Source organism: Hemiscyllium ocellatum, chromosome 22 (assembly GCF_020745735.1).
Source record: "Hemiscyllium ocellatum isolate sHemOce1 chromosome 22, sHemOce1.pat.X.cur, whole genome shotgun sequence".
In the NCBI taxonomy this organism is placed as follows: domain Eukaryota; kingdom Metazoa; phylum Chordata; class Chondrichthyes; order Orectolobiformes; family Hemiscylliidae; genus Hemiscyllium; species Hemiscyllium ocellatum.
Window position 1 is genome coordinate 51,763,964 of NC_083422.1, and position 11,636 is coordinate 51,775,599.

General features: G+C 44.2%; 1 protein-coding gene across 1 annotated transcript in view; it reads right to left on the reverse strand.

The window, feature by feature from the left end:
* zgc:171482 (zinc finger protein) overlaps positions 1-10,163 on the reverse strand; it is a 287,436-nt gene extending 277,273 nt beyond the window's left edge. Inside the window, exon 1 of the mRNA XM_060842492.1 lies at positions 10,059-10,163. Coding sequence (XP_060698475.1) covers positions 10,059-10,163 — 105 coding nt within the window. The remainder of the gene's footprint in view (positions 1-10,058) is intronic.
* Positions 10,164-11,636: the final 1,473 nt, after the last annotated feature.

Genomic DNA, 11,636 nt, shown 5'->3' on the forward strand with positions numbered 1-11,636 from the left:
TCCTGGCATTCCCTCCCTAAGGGATTGTGGGTATACCCATAGTAGCTGGACTGCAGGAAGCAGCTCACCACCACCTTCTCAAGGGCAACTAGGGATGGGCAATTAAAAAGTTGGCCAGTCAGCAATGCCCACGTCCCAGAAATGAATAAAAAAAAACAAGTGACCCTGTATTTACACACAAATAGTCCTTGTCTTTAGTTCTGCCTCATTCAGGGATAGTTCCCAAAGTGTCAGAATCTCTGACATTCCCCTTCCTCTGTCAGCCAGGGCTCCCATATTGGACTGGATTCACTAAACGTGTGAATGATTAGTTGGATGGTAACCTCCTCTCCCCTCAACCCTGGCTAGCTCCAAAGCCAGAATGTAGCTCCTTTAATTCCCCATGTATCCCAAAGAAGTACTGATGCAGTGGGTAGAGTCCCTGCCTTTGGCCAGAAGACCAAGGTTCAAAACCCACCTTGGGGCTTGCTTCCCATGAAAAGCATGTCTGTAACATGGACAAACAAGTTAAGGGTGAACTTGTCAAGTCTATCCAACATGTGCCAATAACAAGAGTCGGAGAGATTCATAGAATCAAAAAATCCCTACAGTGTGGAAGTAGGCCAGTCGGCCCATCAAGTCCACATCGAGCCACTGAAAAGCATCCCACCCACATCTCTGGACACTACAGTCAATTTACCATGACCAATCCACCTAACCTGCACGTCTTTGGACTGTGGGAGGAAACCCATGCAGACACGGGGAGAATGTACACACAGACTGTTACACATGGCTGGAATAGCACCAGGTCCCTGGAGCTGTGAGGCAGCTTTGCTAACCACTGAGCCACCGTGCCATCCCTGGTCAACAATGTGACAAAAAGAACATTGACGTCTCTGTTAGTTAATCATAACTCTGGGACTAGAGTGTGCATATTGCCATGTGGGGTGGATGGGGAGTAGGCTACTTTTTGGTTCAGTTATCATAGAATGCCTAAACTATAGACACAGACCATTCAGCCCATCAAGTCCACACTGGCCCTCCCATCCAAATCTACACCCCTACCCTCTCCCAGTAGCCCTGCACTCCCAATGGCTAACCTACCTAGCCTGGTCATTCCCTGGACACTTTGGGCAATTTAGCATGGCCAAACTACCTAACCTGCACATCTTTGGACTGTGGGAGGAAACTGGAACACCCAGGGGAAAGTCATACAGACACTTGGAGAATGTGGAAACTTCTTACAGCCAGTCACCCAAGGGTGGGATCAAACCTGTGTCATTGTTGTGAGGCAGCAGTACTAATCACTGAGCCATGTGCCACTCCAGATGGCCGTGTGGGAACATTTTGATGCCAATCAATGGGGCTTTGATCTCCATTCTGCCTGTGGTGGATTTGAGACCTGTACCTTGCCCTACCTGTGGTGCTGAGGGTAAAACCTATTGTTGGCAGGGAATTGAAGAATGAGGGCTGTCTATTCAAGACAGTGGCAAGACAATGCTCATCAGGAAATCCCAGTCTCTAACATCTGAGTGTGTAACTACGCTGCACCAAAATGTGTTGAAAATAAGTTTAAAATACTGTTTCTTTTCATCATGCATTCTCAAATAAATCACTTTGTCAAGTGCCAGTTTATATTATAATTATTTGCTTCTCATTTTATAACCAAACTGGCATTAACTGAATAATAAAAATTTTTATGAAGCATTTAATGGCAAGTATTTCATGTAACAGCCTGAAACTGATAGTCGGGACAAACTACAGCAGATGTTGGAATCTGTCCTGAAAACACCAAATGCTGGAGATCACTACGGGTCAGGCAACATCCGTGGAAAGACAGCAAGCTAACATTTTGAGTCTAGATGACTCTTCATCAGTGGTCCAATAAAGAGTCATCTAGACTTGAAACGTTAGCTTGCTCTCTCTCCATGGATGTTGTCTGACCTGCTGTGATCTCCAGCATTTGGTATATTCAGTCCGAACCTAATGTTTGCTGGAGCTGCACTGCATTTGCAGCAAGACACAAACCAGAATTTGGGAGTGCTGGATGGAGAGAAAGTGAGAGATGGAACGTGCAAGTGAAAGACAGAGAACAAAACACTGCAGGTACAACAGAAGAAATTAAGGGTTTGCATTTTTCAAGTCCATGGGATTGCCCAATGCAATCACAGCCAATTACGTGCAGTTACTTTGGCACACAGCAAGATTCCAGAAACAGTGATAGGATAATGACTAGATAGTCCAATTTGTGATATTGCTTGAGGTATAAATACTGACCAGGTCACTGGAAGGAATTCCAATCCTGTTCTTCAAAATACAGTCATGAGATCCTTTATTTTTACCTGAGAAGACAGGTGGGGGTTTTGATTTCAGGTCTCATCCTAAAAATTGTTCCTTCAACAGTCCAGCGCTTACTCAGTACCACGCTGGAGTGTCAGTTTAGAGTTTCATGCTTCACTCTCTGGAATAGGACATAAACCCACAGCCTTTTATTCCATTTATTCATTAGATGTGGGTGGTCACTGGCTGGGTCAGCATTTATTACCCATCTCTAATTGCCCAGGTAAGAGTGGCAGTTTCCTTCCCCAAAGGATTATGAATGAACCCAGTGGGTTTTACTCTGATAATCAGCAATGGTTTGTTATGAAGTTGTGGGTGTACTGTTCCTTGAAGGGAGCTGAAATTTCTGGCTAGCACAAAGTGTTCTGAACAAGGTAACAATGTAACATTTGGTCAACACCTAGAAGTAGATGGTTGCTATGAGACTGAAACAAATTCAAATTTGGCCAATCAGTTTAAATTATGCCCCAAGATACCAAATTCCAATCAAGATTGAATTTAGTATATTAATAATATTAAAACCAATGAAATGATCCAACGTTTTGGGGTATAAATATCAGTCATTTTTAACAGTTAGCCAGAAGAGAGAACTGCCAAAAGACCAACAGATGTAGGTTGCTAGTTTAAGAGTTCTCTGCGACGTACCAGTCTGTGGATGAACCTTGCACAGCAGAACACTGAGACCAACCTGAAGAGAGAATCTACAGCGGAAAATCTACAGAGGAAACTCGGCAAAGCTGACTGGTTTTGAAATCTGATTTTTTTTGGGAAATCGTAATTGGGATTTTTTATCGGAAAAGTAGAGGGGGGGGTAAAAGATCGGTTTAAGAAAACAGAGTTGTAAATAGTTATTAGTTCATATTCTCTGTTAGACTTAAAGAATAAAGTTGTTAATTTTTGCTTTAAGTAGAGACCTCTGGGATAGCTGTTTGCCTCTTGAATTTCAACAGATTAAAGGACGCAATGAATCTTTTCTGTGTTGCTGGTTAAATTAGCAAAGGGATTTACTCATGTCGTAACAGGTTTTATAATCAAAATGCTCTCTTATTTTCTGGAATATTGTTCAATTTAAATTCCACCATATGCCTCAGCTGGCTTTGAACCCAGGTCCCCAAAATATTACTAGGGTCTCTGGGGTTAACTGTTCAATCAATAATACCACAAGACCATCGCCTCCCCCTCACTCTGACTCAGAGTGCTACTAATGGAGTCTTGTACACAGCAGATATACTTCGGAGCAAGGTAGAAGCAGAAGCATGAAAGAGAGAAAGAAAAGCAAATATGAAGAAAGGACTGAAAGATGCTAGAAGAGATTAGGGATACCTTGTAACATTTAAGAAGTATTTAGATGTACACTTTAGATGCCAAGGCAAACAAGGTTCTGGGAGAAAGTGAGGGCTGCAGATGTTGGAGATCAGAATCAAGAGTGTGGTGCTGGAAGAGCTCAGCAGGTCAGGAAGCCTCCGAGGAGCAGGAGAATTGATGTTTTGAGCATAAGTCTTCCTGATGAAGGGCTAATGCCTGAAATGTTGATTCTCCTGCTGCTCGGATGCTGCCTGACCTGCTGTGCTTTTCCAGCACCACATTTTTGATACAAAGTTCAGGCCAAATGTTGGAGAATGGGACTAAAATAGTTAGGTGGTTGATTTTAGCTAAATAGACCAAATGGCCTTTTTCCTATGGTGTAGAAGTCTGTGACGCTATCACTGTTTGATGTGTAACTGTGACACACTTTAACTATTTAAAAGGTGAGGCAGACATATGAGTCCAATTACTCTGATCCTTAGACTTTTCCTCCTACCTGCCCCAGGTTTAATTCATCCGTCTGTCTGCAACTACCATTCCACTATTACTAATTTGCATTACCAGCAACGTGATAATGACCAGACAAAACCCCTTTGTCAGTGTTGCTGACTGAGGGATGATGTGGATGAGCCAGTGTTGGACTGGAGTGGACAAAGTTAAAAATCATACAACACCAGGTTATAGTCCAACAAGTTTATATGGAGGCACTGGCTTTCGGAGCACTGCTTCAACCACCTGATGAAGGAGCAGCGCTCCAAAAGCTAGTGCTTCCAAATAAACCTGCTGGACTATAACCTGGTGTTATAGTTGGCACCCCAGCTATGCCTGTCTCTTTTTTGGTGGCCCTGCTATGCCTGTCTCTTTTTTGGCGGCCCTGCTATGCCTGTCTCTTTGTTGGCTACATAGAACAGTCGATCTTCCGTAATTACACCGGCACCACTCCCCACCTCTTCCTCCGTTACATTGATGATTGCATTGGTGCCACCTCGTGCTCCTGCGAGGAGGTTGAGCAATTCATCAACTTCACCAATACATTCCACCCTGAAGTTAAATTTAACTGGACCATCTCTGACACCTCCCTCCCCTTCCTGGACCTCTCCATCTCCATTAATGACGACCGACTTGACACTGACATTTTTTACAAACCCACCGACTCCCACAGCTACCTGGATTACACCTCTTCCCACCCTACCTCTTGCAAAAATGCCATCCCGTATTCCCAATTCCTCCGCCTCCGCCGTATCTGCTCCCAGGAGGACCAGTTCCACCATAGAGCACACCAGATGGCCTCTTTCTTTAGAGACCGCAATTTCCCTTCCCACGTGGTTAAAGATGCCCTCCAACGCACCTCGTTCACATCCTGCACCTCCACCCTCAGACCCCACCCCTCCAACCGTAATAGGGACAGAACGCCCCTGGTGCTCACCTTCCACCCTACAAACCTTCGCATAAACCAAATCATCCGCTGACATTTCCGCCACCTCCAAAAAGACCCCACCAACAGGGATATATTTCCCTCCCCACCCCTTTCCTCCTTTCACAAAGACCGTTCCCTCTGTGACTACCTGGTCAGGTCCACACCCCCCTACAACCCACCCTCCCAACCTGGCACTTTCTCCTGCCACCGCAGGAACTGTAAAACCTGTGCCCACACCTCCTCCCTCACCTCTATCCAAGGCCCTAAAGGAGCCTTCCACATCCATCAAGGTTTTACCTGCACATCCACTAATATCATTTATTGTATCCGTTGCTCCCGATGCGGTCTCCTCTACATTGGGGAGACTGGACGCCTCCTAGCAGAGTGCTTTAGGGAACATCTCTGGGACACCCGCACCAATCAACCACACTGCCCCGTGGCCCAATTCCCCCTCCCACTCTGCCGAGGACATGGAGGTCTGGGCCTCCTTCACTGCCGCTCCCTCACCATCAGACGCCTGGAGGAAGAACGCCTCATCTTCCGCCTCGGAACACTTCAACCCCAGGGTATAAATGTGGGCTTCAACAGTTTCCTCATTTCCCCTTCCCCCACCTCATCCTAGTTTCAAACTTCCAGCTTAGCACTGTCTCCATAGATTGTCCGGACTTGTCCGACCTGCCTAGCTCCTTTTCCACCTATCCACTCCACCCTTTCCTCCCTGACCTACCACCTTCATCTCCTCCCCCACTCACCTATTGTACTCTATGCCACTCTCTCCCCACCCCAACCCCCCCAAGCTTATCTCTCCATGCTTCAGTCTCTCTGCCTTAATTCCTGATGAAGGGCTTTTGCCCGAAACGTCGATTTCGCTGCTCATTGGATGCTGCCTGAACTGTTGTGCTCTTCCAGCACCACTGATCCAGAATCTGGTTTCCAGCATCTGCAGTCATTGTTTTTACCGTTTTTACCTTATAACCTGGTGTTGTGTGATTTTTAACTTTGTCTGAGGGATGACTGCCCTTACACACCAGGGAGGATTTTACTGTTTTTCTTCATTAACTGCACAGTTAGATCTTCCTCTCCAAACCTTGCAGCTTCCTGACTTGGAACAATATCATTGTTCCTTCACAGTTGCTGGGTCAAAATCCAGGAATTCCTGCCCCAGCAGCACTAGATGCACCAATCTGCAAAGCCCCCACCTATTCTATTCAACAAGGTATATCATCACCACCTTCAAAGGCAATTAGGGACTAATGTTGGCCCAGCCAGTAATACCCACATCCTGCGAAAGAATTTAACATCTCATCCAAAGAAGCTTCCACATTCCTTTGAAGATTGTTAGTCTTTGTACTCAGGTCTCTGGCCTTATTATTCCTGTCTTCACTGAGTTGAAGTGGTTTATATTCTTTGACATTAGCTTCAAAATTGCAGAATTCATTTGCACTCTGCTCCAAGGGTTCTCTACATGGGTCTGACCTGATGCTGTGGTCATCTAGATATAGTATTAACCCTACTCCATGGATAACAACCTTCAACCCACTCCACAAAATTGAGCTAATAGCTCAGGAAGACAATCCAGTGCAGTATGAAGGGAGTGCCGCACTGTTGGAGGAGCCATCCCTCAGATGAGATGCTAACCCAGTATGTACGTGGTGAAAATGTGTTGCTGGTTAAAGCGCAGCAGGTCAGGCAGCATCCAAGGAACAGGAAATTCGACATTTCGGGCAAAAGCCCTTCATCAGGAATGAGGAATCCTGATTTCAGCTCTGATCTCCAGCATCTGCAGACCTCACTTTTTACTCAGTATGTACGTGCCCTCAGGAAAAATTCCCTGGCCTTTATTCTGAAAATAAGCAGGGGATCCCCCTCCCCCCAGTATCCTGGCTAATATTCATCCCTCAGAAAACAACATTTAAATGTCTGACTTGTTCATTATTACGTTGGAAGCTTGTGGGAGTTACAGCTTGTGGTTGTCATGCTCTCCTACATTAAAAACTGACTAGATATCAAAGGAATTTAACTTGCTATAAAGTGTGTGTATGTGCGTGATGTGCATCTCCAATTCTCTTGTTTCTAATGGATCCTGAGCAGGGATATCTGAAGCACAGACAGACACACGAAGAGGAAGAGGAAGATAAAGTCTGCACTCTCATCGGAGAGAGACAGCTGGTGGTCAGTTTAACCTAAGGGTCACTGAATCTCAGGCAAGGTTGAGATGGCTGGATCTTCATGGTGACCTCAGCCAGTGCGAGGATTGAACCCATTCTTTTGGCATCACCCCCCGCATTAGCAGCCAGCTTACAGAGCTAATCCTGCCCCCCCGCAATGGGGACATGCTTACCAGTCAGAATCCGGAGATTGTCCAGGTCTCCAGAAGCCGTGAAAGGTCAGTGTAGACTCAATGGGCCGAATGACCTCTTTCCACACTGTGGAGAGTCTATGATTCAGTTGTTTTTCCAGCATTTCCCATTCATACTAATGTAACAAATGACTGCATTGATTCATTAATGTGAAGGTCAGAGGTGGTAAGGGGTTTCCTTAATACACCTGACTACATGGATCAACCACATTCAGTACCTCAGGCCTGCTCCACCATTCAATAGTGGGCGGCACGGTGGCAGAGTGGTTAGCACTGCTACCTCACAGCGCCAGAAACCCGGGTTCAATTCCCACCTCAGGCGACTCTCTGTATGGAGTTTGCACATTCTCTCCGTGTCTGCGTGGGTTTCCTCCGGCTTCCTCCCACAGACCAAAAGTGTGCAGGTTAGGTGAATTGACCATGCTAAATTGCCCGTAGTGTTAGGTGAAGGGGTAAATGCAGGGGAATGAGTCTGGGTGGGTTGCGCTTCGGTGGGTTGGTGTGGACTTGTTTGGCCGAAGGGCCTGTTTCCACACTGTAAGTAATCTAATCAATAAGATCATGATTGTGGCCTCAAATCCACACTCTTCTTCACTCAGAATCTATCCATCTCTGCTTGAAAAAATATTCAAACACTCTGTTTTCCACGCCATATCAGAAAGAGAGCTCCAAAGACTCATGACCTTCTGACCAAAACTTGCACCTAATCTCTGTACCAAACCACAGTGCTAGATTCTCAGACAATAAGGAACATCATCCCCACATCTGCCCTATATATTTTGACAGAAAATTTACGACAAAACTTTCAGGAACCAGAACATTTGTCAAATGAAAAGTATCATGTAGTTAATCTTCCACTTTGAACTGACAGAGTTTCTCATTACAAGAAAATACATAGAACACCTGAGATTTAGCTCTGCATTCAACCTGCAATCTATCTGATGTGTTGAATGCCCCAGTTTTGAGCAAGCTTTATTCTGTATTTAACTCTGTGCTGTCCCTTGTCTTGGAAGTGTTTGATGGGGACACTGTAAAGGGAACTTCACTCTGTATCTAATCCAGTGCTGTACCTGTACTGGGAGTATTTGATGGGGACAGTGTAGAGGGAGTTTTAATCTGTATCGAACCCTGTGGTGCACCTGTCCTGGGAGTGTTTAATGAGGACAGTGTAGAGGGAGCTTTACATTGTATCTGACTTCATGCCTGTAACTCTCCTTGGAGTATTTAATCAGGACAGTGTAGAGGGAATTTTACCCTGTTGTACCCGATCATGGAATGTCTACTGAGGACAGTGTAGAAGAAGTTTTAGTCGGTATGTAAACCTGTGCTATCTCTGTCCTGGGAATATTTGAAACACTCTTTGAGCTCCCATCCTAAGCCTGGAAAGCCAATCTCTTCTGCTCAAGGAGAACCATCATTGCAAAAGATATTGCAAAATGAAATGATGAATGGGCAGTGATCTGTTGGATGTACAGGCTCTCTGGGATCTTGTGATGTACTTTCTAATGTTCATCTCAAACAGCTCTCTTTTATGACAATGAGTACACTGTTCTATGTTTACCAAGGGCTTTTGATCTGAATCAATAAGTTTTGATCAGATCCCTGACTCCTGACAGCTCTGTAAGATCGACACTTGCAACTTTAATGGACTAATCACCTACTGCCTGTGGGTTTCCTGCAGTCAGTACGGGTACACAATCCCTTATCCAAAATCCCTGGGGCCAGTTGTTCTCCAGAATTCGGAATGTTTCAGATTTTGGAATAAATTACATTTTCACAGCGAAATGAAAAAAGGACCTAACAGCAGATGCACATGTGAATATTATGAGCGCTGAGACACAATTGACACTTGCCAGTGCTTGGCCATGTCGCCACGTCACATCTGAGTGACATGGTTCGAGTGGGGGTGGTATGAGGTCACCAGTTCGCACGCCAAAATGATGCTCCACACTCCACGAAAAATTTTCTAATTTTGGATTTCAGAATTTTGGATAAAGGGTTGTGTAACTGTACCTGACAATGATTTTGAATATGCGAAAAAGCCTGTGGCTCCAGGCAACTTTGACCCTCTGTTGGTAGCCTTCCCCCACTAAAGTCAAAAGCTCGTGGGTTCATGCTCTACTGCAAGGAGTTGACCACCAAGTCCAGTCTGACAGTGCAGTGCAGTACTGAGGAAATCTTTCACTGTCTTTTACATGAACTGTGGAACATGTGCCTCATCTGACCTCTCAGGTGAATGCATAAGATTTGGTACCACTAGTTCAAAGTTGAGCAGTATTGTCTTGGCCAACGTTTATACCTCAGCCAACGACTGAATACAAAGATCAGTGGTAACACATTGTACTTTGTGGGAACTTGCTTTGTACAAATTGGCTGCTATGTCGCCTATTTACAAGAGTGATGATCAGGTACTTAAATCACTCTGAAGTGCTTTGGGAAATCATGAATCATGAAAAATGGGACATAAATACAATTCTTTCTATCATTTCTTCCATCCAGTTAGGATATGACTCTTGTTTTTGTTTTATTTTTAATTCCCAAGCAACTGGAGGGAGACCCTACTGTCTCCTGATGAGTGAAACAGCCTGCTAAAAGGATTTAATCTTTTGGGAAGGGTCAGGGGTTAGGAGTGGGTGATAGAGTGCCAATATTCATTACCTCATAATGTGCTACTCTCTGGGACTCAGAGATTAACTGTGCATTGCAGATGTTACAGTAGCTGTCTGTGAACAACTCCGTTTCACCTGTCCCCGCAGATTTCATCTGCAAAAGAGAAAAAGAAGATACACAGACAGACATAAGACGCCTGGAGCGACATTGACAGCTGGAGGCTGAAATAAATAGTGTCTGAGTTAATTGTACAGACCCCAGTGAGATTGTGCACTTTATTTAGAAAAATCAAAAGAGTTCTTTGGATTGGAAAGAAGACCAGAAATCCAGACAAAACACGTCTGTTAACTCTATCTTGTTCTGGCTATAGAAGCAAATTAATTGTCATTTGAATCCATTTATAGTCCCCACTCCAATCTGCTTCCCCATGGCCTCCACTGCCTATTAGTGATGGAAATATAGTTCCTTTCACTCACAATATTTGACACCTTGTGCCTGCTGTATTCAGGCAGACAACAATCAGGATTCCATTGGAAAGTTTATTTGTCTTCTTTTGCTGGGAACTGTTGTGTTCATGTCGAGCTTCTTTTAGTTTGATTCCTTTGATATTCCTGTTGTTTAAATCCAATCAGGAATTTGGGAAAAACATCTTTACCCAGAGTGGTGAGAATGTGAACTTGCTCTTACAGGGAGCGGTCAATGTATTTGAGGAGCTTCTAGATAAACGCATGAGGGAGAAAGGAATTTCAATGGTAATTAGGGATGAACAATAAATGCTAGGCTTGCCAGTGATGCTATATCCTGTAAATGAATAAAAAAATTAAAAAGCTTTAAATGAAGGTGGGTGACAGGAGACTCATGCAGATGATAAACACAAGCGCAGTCCAGTGGAGAAGAATGGTTACTTTCTGTGTTATGTATTTTACATAATACAATTTTAAATTAGTGACACATTCACAAGGGAGCCTTTTGCTTTGTGTATTTTTGTACCTGCATCGATGTGCTCAGATTCTAAACAAACTGATTGAGGAGAAGGGACTTTCTTGAGGCGTGACTTCTTAATAAATTGTACTTTAATAGCAAATATTATGATGCTTCAGTGCTACACCATCTAATCTGTTACAAAATATGAAACCTAGACTTCTGAGGTTAAATTACGAGGAGAGATTATACAATTTAGGCTTGCTCACTCATGAATTTAGCAGGTTAGGGGGTGATCTGATTGGAGTCTTCAAAGTATTATTGGGGAAACATAGGGTAGATAAACATTTTCACTGGTTGGGGATTCTAAAACTAGGAGAAAGTGAGGACTGCAGACACGGGAGATCAGAGTTGAGGGTGTGGTGCTGGAAACATACAGCAGGTCAGGCAGCATTCGAGGAGCAGGAAAATCAATGTTTCAGGCAGAAGCCCTTCATTAGGGCCATAGTCTAAAAACAAGGACTGTTCAGGAGAAATGTTAGGAAGTACTTCTACACACAGGTGTTTGGGACTCACTTTCATAGACAGCAGTGGATCAGTCATTAATTTTAAATCTGAGATAAATAAATTTTTGTGAAGCAAAGTTATTAAGGAATATGGCCCAAAGCAGGTATATGGAGCTAGGCTACAGATCAGCCATCATTT